The 19,050-nt window shown below is 45.2% G+C and overlaps 1 protein-coding gene across 5 annotated transcripts in view; it reads right to left on the reverse strand.

The window, feature by feature from the left end:
* Positions 1-19,050, reverse strand: part of LOC308070870 (uncharacterized protein C11orf24 homolog) — a 96,024-nt gene that overhangs the window by 5,817 nt on the left and 71,157 nt on the right. For 3 of the 5 annotated variants that reach the window (XM_080405553.1, XM_080405549.1, XM_080405552.1), the window contains one exon: positions 469-707. In XM_080405553.1, the coding sequence (XP_080261679.1) occupies positions 469-625 (157 nt within the window). In that variant the 5' untranslated portion in view covers positions 626-707. Of the gene's footprint in view, positions 1-468; positions 708-16,906; positions 17,029-19,050 lie in introns of all 5 variants that reach the window. The other 2 variants (XM_080405550.1, XM_080405551.1) reach the window with 2 other exon arrangements.

Genomic DNA, 19,050 nt, shown 5'->3' on the forward strand with positions numbered 1-19,050 from the left:
ACAGCAAAAGCCTTCCATGTCACCAGACTTGTTAAACCCTGTGCTTATTTGTAGGACACAACTGGTTTCTTCTAAGGCAGAAAAAACCTACCAGTGAGCAAAGACTACTCATTCCAGTACAGCTGTCTACAACAGCACTATTCACTTGCAAACATCTGGCAGCATGGAATAATCATTCTTCAAGTCAAGGGACCTAACACCGGTTGCACGCTACCAGTGCACACCAAGCGCACAGGCACACTGTTCCTTACAGAAGCTAGAAGGCCCCTGGGAAACAGTGATTCTGGATTCAATTTAACCAATAAAAGCTGCCAGAAGTTATTTAGCACCACAGGACTGCAGAGAAGCCGTAACTGTAATTGTCTGTAAAGAATTGGAGTTAAGATAGATAGTTGTCAGGGGAGCAGAGGAGACCTTTAAGGAACAGAAAATCCAGCTGTAATTCCAGCCAAGGGACAAGAACCTCACCTGAAGCACCTGGGCTTTGACAAGCCTGCCTGCACTGCTTCTCCGTTGTAAGCCTGCTTATTCGCACCACGTGGACTTTTCTCCCTTTCAGGACAGAAAGCCTCTGTTCACATATACAGAAGGAAATCAACAGGAAGAATACAAGAGCAGTCCACATCTTCAGGGTTGGTCTTGCAGGGAGGCTTCTCTTCCCAGGAGCAATTCTTTCTTATATCACTTCCAGATCCACTGCAATATACCTATTAAAAAAAAAAAATCAATTTATATCTAGAGAATGTTCTACTAAACACACTCCCATCAGCAGGAATGAAAAAGAAAGTACAAAAGGCAGGCCAGTATCACTACACACATCATACAGGCAATGACGTAAAGGCAGGAAGAGAGAAGACCATTCCCAAATTCACGGAGAGGCTCTTTCCTTGGAAAGCGTACTTTGCTCTTCTTCCCTTAGGTCCCAGTAGAGAACAGCTCAAGTCAAAAGCACCATGTACAACACCAGACTCAAAGCCCACAGGTGTACAGCACCACAGACGCGACTTCATTTTATTTTACTTATTTTAAAGCCCTGATTGCCCCCCACAAAACAATAAACAGGCAATGTCTTTCTTCATTACCAATGCACACTAACACTGTCCCAGTGGATGGCCTCTCATGCTTTAAGTCACTGGAGCAGCTTCTATTGACTTCAGAGCAGATCACCAGCTCTGGTGATCTGGATTTACCCTCGTTTCCAAGACTTTCTAAAGCTTTGTATCAGCTTCCAAACAGCTCAGCCCAGACCAGACCAATTTTAAGTCTTCCCTAAGTAGTTTTCAAGGGCAACCCTCTTCCTCACCACCGAAGCAAGCTTTAGTCCTCAACCTGCAGTTATGAACAGAAACGTCATGGCTTTCAAAGAGCGTTGAGATTCAGCTTCACATGATCGCTCAGAGGTGCACGCGATGACTGCAGTTGAAGATGCAAAGGAGTTCACAACACAGCATGAGCAGCATGTGTAAGTGGTATAAATAGCATAGTGAAAAACATCCACAGCCATCAGTGACACACTTAAGACTGCAATTGCAAGAAGTTTTGCCCTGGGCTCTCAGCTCCAGCCCCAATCATGCTTGTGAATTTAAGAATCTAAGAAAGAGCCTTTCCCTCCACCTCCAGGAAAGCCCAAAATAATGTTTATTAGTTTTGACTCCCAGACTGCAACATTTTGATGCTTCATACTTTCTGTTTCCAACTTTTTCTTCTTGTTCTATGTCCTAAAGCCCCAAACTATGTAATAGATTTTTAGCCTCAAAACCACCCTACCTGAAAAAGGGTGAAATATAAACAGCTACCCAAAGCTTTGGAGAGGGCACACAACACACAGGTCCACATCGGAATACCGAAGAGTCAAAGATGGGGACAAAGCCTGATACTAAAAGGCAGTGCCCCAAATTCAGCATCCCTTGTCACCCTGCAAGTTGCCTAAGGAACTCAAAGCCTCCTTCCTGCTCTTTTATTTATTCTAGTAAAAAGAGTTGGTTTGCCTGTTGAAAACAGATGGAGCATTTATACATCATCTGCTTTCCCAGAGAGCCGGGGAGCCCAAGAGGACCAGACCGTACCTTCCCCACTAACCTTAGCTCATGCATCCCCCTGCAGCCTTCTCCCTGGAGTAAGCGTGCACGGCATCACACTAATTCTGTGCAAGTAGGTTTCTCACTGCAGCCAAAACTTCATGCCTGGCTCATCCCACCTGGCAGCTGGATATATTTCTACATCTGACCTGACAGCAGAAGTCTTGGTGGGGAAAGGCAGCTCACCAGCCCCATCTAGTCCTGTGTACCAGAGACTGCGCCAGTGTCCTGGGGTCTCTCTCTCATTTCGGGGTCTCTCTCCCATTTCGCAGGGCACAGGCACAGCACAGACCGACTTTGCTGGTTCTTTCCCACCACCTGCCCTCCCCAGCCCACCTCAGAGCGAGCTGAAAGAACCAGTGCAGGAGAGGAGGGCGATGCACAACCACAGCCCCCGCCATGCGGTACACAAGCATTAGATGCTTAGGAAAGCAGCCCCATGTTTTTGGCAGGGATTTGTGTTATTCAGCCCAGAACTTCAACAGTTTTCCCTCTGTTCTGAATTGCAAGGCGCTTCCACAAGTGTGCCTCAGCCTTTAGCATGCTTCTACTGTCACTCTTCGCATATGTTGTAATCTAATTATTGAAAACTCCAGTTGACAAGATGGCAAGCAATGGCGAAAGCAAGTGAAGATGTGAAATACTCTGTCCACACTAGATTTTCCTAGAGCGGACAGATCACCTTTGCTCACAGACAGCAAGAGTTTGCTTTAAACTCCAAACCTACAACTTCAAGCAAGTGATTTGTGTTCCCTCGCAGACACTACAGGTACCTCACCAAGACACTCAGAACACCCTTTGTCAAACTGCATTCCCACCACGATGTGCAGAAATAAGGGCACTTTTGTAAAATTCACAGGCAGAGATTCAGTAAGTGGTATCTAACCCACAGAAAAGAAAACAAAAACCATCATGAAGGGTAAATTTTCTATTTTAAAGAGAGTCTGGCTGCTTATGTTTGCTGTCCCTTTTCAAGGTAAAAGGCTTACAAGAAGCGATATTTTATAGCTCAAGAAGCGACCCTGAGAATAAATTGGCTGTGCAATAATGCATGCATTTACTGTTTTAAAGGAAATGGTGAAAAATAACAGCAACAAGTACAAATGCAGAGCACACTTATTATAGGGGTGGGGTCTTCCTACCTTTACACACAGGTAAAGGTACACATCCTACCTTCCTAGTTATACTAACCAACCCTCAAAGAATAAACACCTTCCACTGCATTTTGGAAATGCAGATATAGCAGCGTTATATCTGTGAATAAATACCATTATTATAGTTAAAATCTCAGTCTTTTAGGACAAATAAAACAATCTTAATTAATCTCAGCTGACCCAAGAACTGCATACACTTGTCAGGTCAGGTGTTGATCACGCTCTGTGCCTAGAAGGTGCTGCACTAGCACAGCCATCTGTCCCCTATGCATTTGTATCCCCAGCCACATTAACCCACCAGAAGTCCTTCCCATCACAGCTGAATTTGGTCCTACTTGACTGCCACAGAGGAAAATAAAAGCCCAGTAAATGTCCCTCACCTCTTCCAAAGCACTGAGCAGCCTTTCTGGATCAGGCCAGCACCGGTTAAGGTGGACACACCGAGCTCAGACGCGAGAGGTCTGTCTCCTTTCCCTCTCACTAAACACGGTCTCCTCAGGGGCCAACCGATAATCCTTCCCCCAAGGCGCTCAAAACAAACTTACAAGGTTAAAATACATTTAAGTGTTCTTTAGCCAATTATAAAAATCCTTTTACAAATTGCAGAGCGAGACCACGAAGCAGACAGACGCGATACACAGGCTGTCAGTGCAGCAGACAAGCAAACAGCTCATTTCCACGTCCAGTGAGGTGATAACCAGATGCAGTTGTGCCTTAATGCAGTCCAGATGATGCTCGAGATGATGTATTAAATATCAGAAGCTCCGGCTAAGTGGTTGGGGGTGTTCTGCCTCTTCCACCTTAGCACTATTCCATACATCCAGAACAAGAGTTGCAATTACTTGCGGGTCACTTTTCCCTACTTAACAACTGCCTTCCATAATTACAAGCTGTAAGCTTTATTTCTGCCTTCCTATCACACTTCCAGCCAGTCCCATATGGCTCCATTTGTACTCAGAGACCCCACTGAGCCCCCACCCCACACACCTACATCCCAGAAAAGCACCAGCTAAAGCTTCTTCTCCAGATCGCGTTGCTCCCCAGAAGGAACCATCCTCTGGCTGTTGGAGACAACACAAAGGAAGAGATGAACACTACTGTTCCCATCAGAATTAATTTTGAGAAATCAGGGCAAAATTCACTCTTTGAGCACTACCTTCTCCATCTGTAGATATCCCCAAAGAAATTAAAAGTCCAACCAAACCACAAAAGATAGCAACAAATAAAATCTGAGAAAGGATTACACTCTGAAAAGTGCAAAGTTTACTTTACCATCTGTGGCTATAACTCAGCAGGGAACAAGCACGCTGGAAAACCAGAGTAACTTTGAGTCAACAACTGAATGAGTGATGACTTTGCAATGTACACACACATCCAGAGGGCATTGCCTGCTGGGTTTCAGAAGCCTCCCTCCCTTCTTGCTGATCTCCCTGTGCTCGAGCCAAGAAATTTGTGAGGACAAAAAAAATCCAAAGCATTATTTCAAACAATATCGATTGGGGTGATGTGGCAAGTGAAGCCTTTGGAATATAAGCCGCTTGCTTCCATGCCCTCCCAGGCAGCCTGAGCTGCTCCTGGTTAAGCAGCTGCAAAGTGCATGCAGTGATTGCACCAGGGCAAAAGGACAGACAAAAAAAAAACACCAAAAAAACCCCAAAAAAACATGAAAGAGGGAGTGTGTGTGTTAGAGATCACACGTACAAAGTGAGCAAAGCAAATCATATAGGGCAACACATGCTCCTTTGAGCTGTCAAAGAACCAGCATGCACTGCCCCAAAATTCATACTTACAAGCATGTGTAGAATAAGTCGAAGAGCTACAAAGAAATATTCTATCCTCAGTGTAACAACAAAGCAGGAAAAACAAGGGTGGGATACCTTTCGCAGACAACGATGCTTCTCTCCCATCAAAATGAGAAGGCATAAGGCCTGTTTTCAACTTGCAGTTGCTGCTAAACACTTCATTTGTTGTCAGCTCTCAAAACAAGCGCTATATTTCACTCTAGAAAAATAGAATTAAACCAGATTTTGCTAAGGGAAGACAAGTACATCTCATTTTGCGAATCGAGGCTCGAACGCAGGAGGCAGGGAATCTGTGCTGCAATCTTGAGAAGTGTTTGGCTTCGCAGACTTATCTCCAAGGCTGAAGCTGCACGTGTGGATAGGTCTGGAGATGGAAGGGGCAGCACCAAGGCACCTGAGGCTGACCCACTGTCAGCTGAGCACAACCAAGTGAAGTTGTATTATTCTCCAAACAGCTTCACAGCCATTAAAGTTCCTTTGGCTCCCGAGGAAAATTAATGACAAGTTACAAAGCTGTTTCCACAAATTGTCACGTGCTATCAACAATGAAGGATGAACTGAACAGAGACTGTGAAGCAGAGACACGTTAGATATGACAGGGGAAGAAACGTGTTACTAGGTCCTTGGTCTGGACAAGTTCCTTTGACTTCAGCACACAAACACAGCATGAAGTGTTCCCACTTCCTTAGAAAACCCAGAATACAATGGTCAAAGGTCCATTTGCTGCCCCAATACAGGCTCTCCATGTCCCCACCATCTCCAGTATTAACAAAATGTTCCTCTGGGAGGACGACTGAGATGGGACATGCACAGTTCTGTACTTTCAGAGGGAGTTTTGAAAGAAAGTTACCTCACAGACATCAGCCAGGTTAAGATGGTGACCAGCAAGCTGGATCTGATAAACACCTGGGGCTGACATGAGTCCAGCAGAGCATTCCAGGTTGCTCAGCTCCAGTGACAGGATGTTCTGAACATATTCTGAAACACCATTTGGAGAAGAAACATTGCCAGCTCAGGTCCAGAAGAATATCACCTACATTCCTTCTCCTACCACACAACTTCTTCAGAGCGTTGACACTGCAGTTGGCCACTTGAAGAAGAGTTGTCACATCCCTCCACGTTCGCAGGCACACTGCTTGCTGCAGCAAGCACAACAGGGGTATTGGATGGGCAGCGGTTTGGTCTGTTGCTGCCTTTTCTGACATTTCTCCTGATACACGTCCACACACACACACAAAAAATATTTGATAAAATACTACAAAGCCAAAAAGTCCACTCAGACTGCAGCACGCTGGACTCCCTTAAGAGCAACAGCCCAATAAGCAAAAGCATTTTAATCAGGCAGCCATAAAGTTATACATCTTCTCCTCCCCTAAACATGAACCACCTTCTTCAGTTTGTAGCATAGTCCCCATGTATGACTGAGTCTTCCACCAACCTGCACGACACACACGCCACAGAGGAGTGACTGCAATGCCTACAGCAACACCTACAAGCTTCAGGGAATGAGCCAAAAGATGCCAACAGCTGCAAATGATGACATCAAGAGAACAGAGACAGCATCCTTGCTCAGCGCACCCAACACACCCTCTAGATTCACATTTGACTAACTTAGATGGGAGTTATTAAACTAGAGAGCAAGGAATAATCCAGTGTCACTGAGCAGACAGCCTCCGAGAAGGCTGCTGCTTCCTCGGGAAGATTTGGTGTGGAAATGGTGCTTTTTAAAAGAAGTTTGTAGCTGCTAAAGTATTTCTCCAGCTGCACATATTACTCTCTGCAAGAAAACAGATTCTTCTGTTCGTAAGCAGCCAAACATAATAGATCAGGACCTTTAAGATGTTCTGCGTGAATAGAACAAACACCTTAAAGTCTCTTTCAAAGCAGCAGAATCCCAAGTTTTGCTGAGAAACTGCAATCACACCTTGACGACACATGAAACTTTCTTAAGTATAGAGCACTTGAGGCTCCGTGCTGACCAAGGCACGTTACGCTCTGCAGGGCCAACGCTGAGCAAGGCTCACAAGGAGCAGCCACCACACTCCCACAAATGGAACGGAAAGCCATTCCACGCAAGACGTGGATTAATTGCAGGCTCCAAACAGCAGACCTTGTTAGTGCAGATACTCAAGTGCAATATCCTTCAGGTTCACGATTTTCAGCAGCTTGCTCAATCTTCCTTTCCCTATGGGGAACCCAGGGAGGATGGAGGTTTTAGTGGTGAGAACCCATGCCTGACAGTGACAAAACTCAAGCTCAGGCTCCTTCCCCACTTCCATCTTCCCGTGGAAGTGATGCAGGGTTACAGATTCAAAATCTGGGGCACATTGATAGCTGCACTGGTTTTTGTGGGTTTGGTTTTTTGGGTTGTTTTTTTTTTTATTTTATTTTATTTTACCAGCTTTACCCATCTCCATCTTTCTGTGCCTTGGTGTGTGTGTCCCCCCCCCATTCCTGTCTCAGGACACAAGGTACAGCTTATGCATTTGTTATCCCACTAACGAGGACAGCCCACGCTGGCACCATTGAAGCTTCATTGCCATCACACTTCGCCTGAGCAAACAAATGTTCAAGCCTAAAACCCCAAAACCAGCATCACCCATCCATCATCCTTTCTCACCCATATTAGCGCCGCGTTCTGCAGTTCAGATGGTGAGAAGAGCTCCTCAGCAGGAGGCTTTTCCTGGGAAAAATGACCCAGCAGCCATTTCACTTATGAAAATGTGGCTTGTTTTGGAATATCTGAAACAATCCACTTTTAATATAAAGAAAAATGAACTGCCAAAGGCTAACTGCATAAAGATGTGACTGGACAATAAATCTGTCAACAAAAATACCTCCAAGCTATAAAAATGTGTGCTATGGCTCAACCTTCCCTGGTCTGGTCCACACCCGAAGCGGCTAGCAAATTTTCAGACATGCTGCTGTCTCATGGAAATGGGACATCACATGCAGGGCATTTCACACCACGTGCTTCAAATTAAACAGCTTTCAACAAGGCTCTCAAAGGAACCATCCCAGTGGGCTCCCACATGAACTCTGCAGCCATTGAGCTAATATAGAGCAAAGGAAATCAAGAAGGGTAAAAGGCAAGGTCAGGATTGTGGTTTCTCTAAGTGCCTGCAGAAGCGTGGGTGCTTCATGCTTGCTCAGAGATGGCATTAGAAGCTGGAACCAGCACAGTGTACGTGCACAGGAATAAACCATGTCCCAGGTGCTATTCAATACAAAACTGCCACGTTCGGAGCTAACAGAGACTTAAAAAAAAAAAGTAACAATTAACCAAGTGTTACTTTTGGAGCAAATAGAACTGCCGTTGCGTTAAAGTCTGGTCACCCACCCCCCACCTGCCCTGCAGAATTTTATCCCAGTCAGCAATTTCTTGGTAATACAGGTCAAGTTAAATTTCACTGAAGTTGTTAGATCCAACACTATTTTTCACTCCAGATATTTTTTAATAAAACATTATGCCCCTCTATAGGTTCACGTAGCCATAACGCTAATTTTAGGTGTGTCAAAAGAGAGGACATTTCTCCATGTAAAACACAAGGTTGCACAAGTTTGCTCAGGAATTGAAGCCTGTGCATGGTTTTCAGTAGGCTTACACAGAGCAGTGATGAGACCCTATGTTACAAAAGCATCGGGCAATACTGTGAAGAGCTCAGAAATGGAGAAGAAAGTTCAGGCAGCCTGGACACAGCCAAAACATGGTGCCAGTGCAACGGCTGAAGGGGAACTTCTGCTCAGCACTAAAAAAACTGCAAGAAAGGAAAGCATTTTGGCTATAGGATCTTTGTGCATATCCTGAAATATGAAGATTTTTTTTAAAATTGTATATATTTAAAAAGATACATGCCTCCACCTCTGGTTAGCCTTACGAGCAAAACAACTTAAAGGCTCCCACATTATAGGAGGTTTCTTCTTTCTAAGCTAAGAACTCCGGTTAAAGAGCAAAGGTAGCTTTATGGAAAGTCTGCCAGGTGAGATGCAGCAAAAAGACATTCCAGCTTATCACAATGCTGTATGATACCAAGGAGCTTTTCCCCGTATATACGTTAGCACAAATCAAAAGATTCTTCCCAAACTCTCCAAGCCAGGAAGCCATTTATAGCAGTATCGAATGAAGGTTGCTGGCACATGCCTCCCCGCTTTGTGATTTTGACAGCTTGAGAGATGTGGAAATCACAGGGCAGGGTGGGTGGGGAAGCTTAGCCAAGTCTATTTTTTTCCAAACAAAGAGATAATCAAACACAGTAGCAGCTCTCCTCTAGGTTCTTCATAACCAGTAGGTCTCCAAGTCATGCACCATCCTGAATTCAGAACCTAGAGGGAAAACACCCTTCCCTCTCCTTGCTCTCAGGGGTGTCTGTGGCTGCCAAGGCAGCATCTGTAGAAGTGCTTCAGCCCAGCTCTTGGGTCTCATCTCCCACGCAGCAACAGGGCAGCAGCCGTGCTTTCCTGCCTCGTTCTAGGTTTCCTCTTTCCAGTTTCAGAGGAACTTACTTGAGCCCTGATGCTGATTAATAAGTCAAAGTAAAACAAGCTTGGTTTGAGCTCCAAGCTCTTCCAGTCCAAAAAGCCCCTTATTCACGGAAGAGAGACTGCACAAGCAGTAGCAGGTTCTTCTGAACTTTTCTGAGCTCAGTACGGAAGGTGTATCTGTCTATCTATCTGCCTCTGATGCTGCTAATGAGGACTCCAAAACCATTCCACAGGGCTACCTGAATACCATGGGCATCTACAGCCAGTCAGCAGCACAGCTCACCAAGACAGATTACCACAAACATCAGTTTAACTTATACCAAAGCCATGGTAGTGAAAAACTGCATGTTTTCCCATAATGTCCCTTGTGTTCTATATTTCAGTGGCTAGATGGGGTCCAAATACAGATATTTTCTGAAGCATTCTTGGATGCCTCAGTGCTTATCTCAATTTTTGCTCGGCAGTACAGCAACATAATATGGGAAAAACAAAGTTGAAGCCTCTCTCTCAACTCCTAACACCTGAACTCAAAACAAAAGCAAAGAGGTTATTCTTGCTCTTCTAGACATTGTGACCTAAAAGCAGTAGCACAGCCTGAACCCATTAGAAACTTCTAGCTACTGACTTTATGCCAAATGTGCTCTGATCCTGTAATGAGGAGGAACAGTTAACGAGGAAAGCCAAAATACCAACAAGGTCAGCCCATCCTGGCCCAAAGATGAGCTCAGCACACACAACACACTCAGAGAGAATTCTACAGCTATCTTTTAAGGGACTGCATGGGTCAGAGGAGCAGCAGTTGCCTCTCCTCCTCAGGTTTCCTCTCTGTTTTGAAGTTTTGTGGAGAACCGGTGTCTTCTAAGGACTTGGTGAAGGGTTCTTTGTGGAAGGCTGTGGTCATCTCAGTAAGAAGCTGGAAAGCAGCTCCCCAAGCTGTTTCTGGTCAATCTAATGCCAATGCTCCCTTCCAAAAGGCCAAAAATTAAAGAAGCAGAGAAAGTTAGCTCCCCTAGCCTTAAAGCACGGTTGGGCACAAGGTGCCCTGGGAAAGGAATATGAAGGAAGACTGTGACTGATGCCAGGTTTTCACTTTCTTCATTAACAACCGGTGGGCATCAGGCACCCGCAGTATGAAGCTGCTGACTTTCAAAGACAAGAGAAAGAAAGAACATTTCCACTGAAAGTTGGGCGACAACCCTCAGCTCTCCTCTGTGATTCCAAAGTTTACTTCTGCAGACCCCGAAGCACCTCCTTAAAGGGGGTACCGTGGCCTTTCACACAGAAATCAGTCTTTAGGCTTATAAAGCAAGAGGCAACAGGGCAACTCTCAGTCTAGCAAGGATTAAGTCCTAGAAAACCCGTCACAGGCTAAAAAAAAAGTGTGTTTGCTTTTAATGGAGAAAAGCCTTAGCATGCTCCACTTCAGGAAGAATCAGCTCCAAGTGGGACCCTGTGACAGTACCTCTCCAAGGCCAGAAGCTGTGATTGAGTTGCGTGTCCGTTAGCTAGCGTGGTTAGCCTGCACCTAAAGCCAGCAACAGGCTCTAGCCACCATCAATGAAGCATTTGCACCACCTCTTCTTGCCTATAGAACGTTTATGTATTTAGTGAAAGCACGACATCGGCTTAGAGCTGTGTTTTCAGGTTGACATTGTATCAGAGACCTTTCCATCAGCAAATTATTACCCTAACGTCAGTAACCCCGAGGACTTCAGAAGGCAGAGTGCAGATCATATTCAAGTGAACCACCATGAAACAGAAGGGTTCTCTGTCAGAAGATGCTCTGCTGCTGGTCCATGGTCCCAGTTCAGAGCGATGATACCAGAGGCACACAGGGAGCATGAGAGCAAGGCACAGAGACACCATCTCCCCTACCAGCTGCACCTCAAGCAATGCAAGCACCCACAGCAGGTTCTAACAAAGCTATTATAACAACTCGCACTTCAAACTCACTCATTTTCCAGACAGCCTAGCTGTAACTGAACAGTCAAGTACTTTTCGCATTCGGTGGAAGAACATTCACGAGTTTCATTTCGAAGTGTGAAGAAATCACAGGCTTCCTCTGCCCTAGAAAAATAGCACTTCTGCCTCTACCATCTTCCCAATAAAATCCAGCTTCTGTCTCAGCCTCTTGGGCATCTGAGCCACTTTACAGGAGGACACTTCCATTTCAATTGCCTGAAACAGTATCATGAGAAAATCTGCCCAAGCAGATAACAGAGCAGGAAAAGCACCCTGCAGTGAAGATTAGATGATGTTCACAGCATGGACTGGGGTTTTGTGGGGTTGGGTTTTTTTGGGTTTTGTTTTCTTTTGTTTTATGGCAGGCATCTGAAGAGGAATTACACGTCAAATCTTGCTTACCACTGATAGGCCAAGATGGAAAATTTTCTCTTCCCACATGCCAACATCTACAACATCAATCTCTAACCACTCAAACTGCAAGCCCAGCATTTCAGTCTTTGCTTTTTAAAGGTGCTGCACATTTCCTTTACTTCCCTCCAGCAATAACTTTCCTGGAGACAAGAGAAAAATACTGAAATAAATTTGCACACGTATTTTATTTACAAATTCTCCCCTTCATCCAGACATCCTTTATGCAGATGAATCACCATACAAAATCCAGCGTGATAGCTGTATGTTTGTTGGATGCCATCCACTCTATCTTGCTCAGAAACAACTGTAAATGTGAACGCTTGAGCATGCTGTGGGGTATACCTAATGAATCACAATTTTGGAGTGTGTATTTTAACTCCAGAAGAAACCTCTGCAGGTGTAATCTTACTGATTTCAATATGGTTCAGCAAACAAATCTGTCCCAAGGCACGCAATAACCTAAGAGCTCACTCATTCAGCGGAAGGGTTTGCAGTTTTCGGTCTGCCCCCAGGGGACAGCTTGCCCACTCCACAGTTCGCGTTACATCTGGCTTCACTTTCAGAGGGGTCAAAGACCAAGTGGAGAACATACCACCCAGAAAGAACTGCTCGCTAATATTGACAAAACCTGCAGGGGGGGAAAAAAGCACAACCAAAAACCACAAAAAACCACATCTCACCAGCATTTTCTGTTTATATATTAATTTAAAAATCTCTTTCATTCAGATATTCCTTACAGGGATAGGTCACCAGCACCAGAAATCCATTTCTGTTACAGCTGTTTATTTGCTGAATGTATTTCATTGCATCAACACATATCCAGCCTCCAGACATTACCAGATTTTTCAGAGCCTAGAAATCCTTGCTCCCTTTGCAACAGACTGAAAAGCAACAAACAGGAATCTATGAATACACATATCCAGTCAAAAGCTGTTTGCCACATAGAAAACGAAACAAACTTTCATGCCTTTGCTTTTCAAGTCAGCTGGTACCAAAAGCCATCTGCATTACAGCTCCATCCAGGCCACTTGCTTCTCAAGCCCAAGCAACAAGTGTCCCTGAAGAACGTTATCAGTGTCCCTGCCTCAGGCAGCAATTCTTCACACACACAAAGCATATGTTCAACTTTATATGCGCGAGTAAGTCTAGCAGATCTAGCAGAACCTGTGACCCACATAAAATTAAGTCAGGGAACCATTGGCAGGCTCATGACATTGTATTCCCTGCTGGCTTCACTGCCCAAAACGTGCCCGCTAGCCAGGCATACCTCAGACATAGCAATGCACTGCAGCCACAGCACATACCTACTCCTGCCACCTCAGAGATGGTCACTGTAGCCAGAACACGCGGATCCTGCCTTGTCTACACAGCAAATACAAGCTGATGGCCATCTATCAAAAATCATCATCATAGATGAAGATGTAATTGTTCTTGGGTCAGTTATCACCCTGCTTCATGGAAGAGTCAATGTAGCTTCTGTAGAAGGAAATTATCCTTCATATCTAAAATCTTCGAGGCTACTCATTACATGTGGATTTGTATAAATGTTTTTGGTGAGGGACCATTTCAAAGTTCTAACGCAAACTAAGATGCTGTTGGCTATAAAGAAAAGCTTTAGCATGGACTGCTAACTGATTAGAATAGAAAACAAAGAGCAGAAAGGAGCCGTAGGTTTTCATAGGGACAAGCAGCCACCAGTGAAGTTCCACTTACCTGTGCTGGGGCCTCTGCTATTCAATGCACACAAAAGATTTGAAGGGAAAGAGGACAGTGGGAGGATACTGGCTTTTAACTGAACTGCCAGAGGGTCTCACGATACCAAGTGCTGGGGAACAATGTCTCTACCCAGCACTCCTTATCACTGTTAAAGACAATACTGTACTAGACAGACCTCTGCTACTCCCTCACAGTCTCATGCACTTAAGGTCCACTAACCTGGCGCAGTAAGCTGACTGATGAACCAGCCCTGCAGCTCTTATGACCAAATGTCCACTGCACCACTCTCAATAAAGGCCCAGAATCAGCTTTGTCCAGCAGAACTGGACATACAGTTCAGATGACAAAAGCCAGAAGAAATTCCAGAGACATGTGAACCTGCAGACCACGCAAACCAAGTTTATTTTGTACCAGGTAGCTTGGACAGTTATGACTTCCAGTTAGATGTTAAAGCAGCTCTCTGCAGTTTTTACAGAGTCACAGGCTGGTTGATGTTGGAAGGAACCTCTGAGATCATCTGGTCAAACTCCCCTGTTCAAGCAGGGCTGCCTATGGCCAGTTGCCCAGGTCCACGTTCAGATGGCTTTTGAGTATCCCCAAGGATGGAGACTCCACAGCCTCCCTGGGCAACCAGTGCTAGGGCTCAGTCATCTACACTGTGAGAAAGTATTTCCTGATGTTCAGAGGGAAAACCCTGTGTTTCAGTTTGTGCCCATCGCCACGGTTGAAAGAACACCCTCCCTTCAGGTATTTATAGACCTTGGTAAGATCCCCCAGAGGGATCTCTGCTCCAGGCTGAGCAGTCCCAGCTCTCCCAGCCCATCCTCACAAGAGAGCTCCCCAGAACAGGAGTCACAACACCAATTCATGAACAGAAGCCTCTACGAATGCAGAAGCGAAGGGCAGTTCGTACGGACAGTTCATACGTGAGATGGCTTAACTCACTGCCAGGAAGAACAGTCACGTTCAAGGGCATGTGCTCCACCTTACTGTTGGGGGTGAGGTGGTCTTCACCCACAGCGCTTACACTTCCCATTCCTGAAGCAGCTCTGCAGAGCGGTACCACCTTCAGACAACGCAGGAGATGCTGCTCTTGTAAACAAGGCCATTTCCAGGCATGGAAAGCATCTGAAATACATTGGGCTTGGCAGTTCTACATCAGCCCAAGCAAATAGTGAAAGACACTGTATCGTCTGTATCGCAGACCAGGGAAGATACCACGACTAACCCACAAAAACCTCACTATAAAAAGAAACTGGAAAGATTAAATAGGTTTTGTGTATTTTGTAAAGCTTTATACAATCAGGATTCATTACCAAAAAGGACTAACAACAAAAAAAATGTTTGAGGAGGGAGAATGCTTGCTCTTTTCAAAGCTGGTCTCACGTTTTCACGCTCAGTCTCAGCACTTTCCATCACGTGCATGAATGAGATATTTTCTAAACAATCTTTTTTTTTTTTAAATGAAAACTGGGTATATACTAGTTTCTTTAAAGGAGGGAAGCACATTGCTTTTTCTTTAAGCCTCATCAGGTCAAAGGGTGTCAGAAACCCACATGAAGATTCACAGAAGTTGCTATGAAATCCTAGTGACATCATCATCTTTGCAGATCAGCCAGGATACAAAGGGCTTTAGAGACAGTAAGAAATTTTAACTTGAAAGAAAACTGGTCTCATCGGGAAAAAAAATCCTTGATCAGCTCAGCTAAGAAAGGCAGAAGAAGTGCTTATAGCAATACCTTTTGTTTATTAATGTAATAATTAGATTAGCACCCATTTACTGCGAGTACAGATCTAGGAGTAAATGCTCTTTGCTTGGACATGGAGAATTTCAGATTACCACTGGGAACTTCTCACCCATCAGAAACTCCCATCCTTAACCCCCTTAATAAGCCAGTCTCCTGTTCATCTTATGGCAAAAAAAAAAAAAAAAATCTAAAAAAATAGAAAGCTGCTTTTCCACCATGCTCTCCATTTTTAATTAGATATGGGAACTGAAGTCCAGGTGCTACTGTCAGCAAAAAGACACACTGATGACACACAGTTTCATCAAAAAGATGATGATGTAAAGGAGCTTTGCTGACACAAATATACCAGCACAACCTTTGTGACACAGGTCAGCCCATAGCACAACAGGTCCCCAGTTCAAAAGAGCAGAATGTAGGTGAGACAGACCAACCCTCCCTTATCTCAGAAGGTGGAAAGAGAGGCACGAGAAGCCCGAGTCGTTTGTGTACAGCTGTAGGAGGAACTGGTGAAAACTGAGTCTCTTGAAATCCAGCTTAGTGCATGAGCTACAAGACAGCCTACTTTCCCTACGAAAGCATATATTTAGTAAGAGTGTCATTAAAAGCATCTCAAGAACATTCAGAAATACCTGCTGTGGGGTTTGTCTTTTCTGGAGGAGAGGGGGAAGAGGAGCATTCCCATAACACAAATCACATACAAATCAAAAATGATTAATCAATAGTAAGACTCAGAGGATGATATACATTGAGAAATGAGGAAGTGACCAGGCAGCATAAACGCATTAAGTAGTCTTCTCTCCAGTTAATGGCTTGCTTGATCTTAAATGGATCCCCAATATTTCCCTTTGACCAGTTTGCATTCACAACACTTCTATCTTCATTCCCTGTTCTTCAATTTATTCATTAATAGGAATGAATTTTGCCTTCAGTGATCTGCACATGCTCAGTTCCTGCTGACTTCTACAAAATTTCCCCCTACTAGTGGACTTGTTCCACAACAGTTTCAAATTTGTCCAGAGGGAGCAAAAGGGGCAAACACTTGTAACCGTTTTCTTGCTGTCAGGAATTATTGCACCTTTAGGGGAAACCAAAAGCCAATAAAAGCCTGGATACAGTAGGGCTACAGCTGAAAGCATAGGAGGAAAAAAATAAATGTGTAAAGTATTATTGTGTGCAACCAAAGAGCCACTTCTCCAAGACTGTCAAAGCATTTTCACAAAGACATGGCAGAGTGGAAAGGTTTATCCTGCTTTTTGATACAGAGAAGCCAAAGAAAGAAAGATAGAGAAGACGACTCAGCAAAAGAACATGCTTAATCCTATTAAAATTAATGAGATTTCATCCTGGCCTCCACACATAAGTTGTATTGGGAGTTTAACTTAAGTGGATTTAAACCCAGATTCAGTTAAAGTGCTGCAAAGTCTCCCCAAGCCAAACAAATATAAATCCAACACAAATATACATACAAAATTCAATTTAAATTTCATCAAGTCACTTTTTTCTTGCCCTCCACCCCGCCTTTTTTTGAATTAAAAAAAAAAATATCTAACCCCAGTGCACCTTCTCTATCTGAAGTATGTGCTCCAGCATTTTGCTGAACTATTGCATAAGCAGTTCTCCAGGCCTGGCACAGGGTCAGCTGGAGCTCCGGGAAGGCAATCCCAATGCCCTGCTGGACAGTCAGAGACAAGAGGGTCATCATTAGCAGAAGCAGTGATGGAGAGGCAAGAGGGTCATCATTAGCAGAAGCAGTGATGGTCATGAAAAAGACTTGCTGAATGTCTCAATAAATAAAACCAGAATGGCCCTTGTACACAGATAACCTCCCCTTCCCTCTCTGTGTATTTAGGGAATAACAGAGGTAGCTACGGGGGCTTGGACATGCCCCAGCCATGTCTGCAGAGCACAGTTTAGTTGTCCTTTGGGGGACACAGCTCAACTGGGGCTCCCCAGGCAAAAGTGACAGGAGCTGTGGCAATGGGGACAATCCAGGCACGCAACTGCAGCCTGCCCCAACGGCGCAGACCTAACGTCCCGCTCAACCGGAGAACCCGGCTGGCTCCTCACGCCAGGGCAAGATGCACAGCTGGGCTGGGGGCCCTGCCACATGCACGGCGGGCAGTCAGTCCAGCTGGCTGCAAGTAAACAAGTACCCATATCCCTGGCGCTCTGCCCTCCATTCCTGTCTTCATACCACATTGTCCGACAAGAAAAACAAACAAGCAAGCACCCCAAGTGCTTTCCAAATGGTTAACACATTATCACGTGAAGTGGGAGGAAAGGCTGCGACAGAAAACCCAGGCTCACGCTCATTCCAGAGATCTCACATTCTGCAAAGCGCATTTGAAAACTAGCTCTGCCACCACATCAGGGAGCATGTTGCAGGCCCATCCTGCCCAACGACACTGCACAGCGTCAACTACTCGGTGTCAGGGCAGTAGCACTGCCACCTCTCAGCACTGAAAACCAAGATCTGATCCTTGAGGCCAAGCCCACAATGGCCAAGAAAAACAAAGCCAGCAAAGGCAATGGAAGACCACCATAAGTTTTGGCACCCACACTGATCGATACTCAAAATTGCCCAGAGGAAACCTCATTTCAGTGATAATCATAATAACGGCACAGCAGAGCCATCAGCTAAATGCAAAGTAACCATGAATACATCTGAAGAACCAAAGCAACGAGGAAGCCAGACAGCACAATAGCAAGCAGCCAAGTGGTGCTCTACACACCAGCAAGGGAAGCGTGTGGTTCCACCGAGTATTAAAACCCACTTCTGCAGTCCTTGCCGCTTGCTTTTGTTGCATAAGTTGTTCACAGGAACACGCAGTAATGTCCATGCAGACATTCCTCCAAGAAGGGTGTTCCCTTAGCATACCAGAGCTAAACTGTCCTCTACTGGATTAACTGCTGTGCCACAGGCACCCTAGACACCCTACCTGCACGGTGATCTCCTTGGATCGTCAGAAGCTGGAGGAATGTGAACATTTCCAAAGTGCACAACTGGGTCCTGCCTGCACTCATCTTCAACATCACTACAGCCCCTGCAGCGCCAGCAGCATCCTTACACCCCAGCCGCCAACCCACAAGCCCTGCATGTCTAAACTGTGCAAAGGGAACCACAACTTCAGTCCAAAGGAGCAGAACTGACAGGAAGAACAAATAGGTTAAGCGCTTGCTACCATCCAGAGAGAAAGGGTTCAATCACAGTTTACTTCACAGGACGACTTGGCTTCCCAGTCAAAGTCAACAGCCCTCTGGGAGTTGTTCCCAGACCCAAACAGGCCAGGAATCATTGACAGTGGGGTCTGACGAAGGGTTACACCTGCAGGACAGGCTGCAAGCTGGGAAGGGAAGCAACCTTGCTGATCCAGAGTGCACAGTGTCAGATGGCATCCAGCCACACACAGGAGGGATATTGCCCTCCCAGTCCTTTTACAGGTAGGAGGGAAAAAAGCCACAAAGATCACCTAGTCTGGCTCCTGGTGCAGCAAAAGCCATGGGAGTTTCATCCAGCAATTACTGTGGGCAGGGGGGAGGTGGGATGGGTATCTCACCTACCACACAAATGAACTTTGTACCAGCTCTGTGTTCATAGGGATGAACACCCCCTTCAGAGAGGCATCTGAACCCAGTTTAATCCCTTCAAAGGGCAAACGGCCAGCTGGTGTGGATTGCCATTGCTCTGCAAGGG

The sequence above is a fragment of the Falco punctatus genome (genome assembly GCF_963210335.1).
Source record: "Falco punctatus genome assembly, chromosome: 10".
NCBI lineage: Eukaryota > Metazoa > Chordata > Aves > Falconiformes > Falconidae > Falco > Falco punctatus.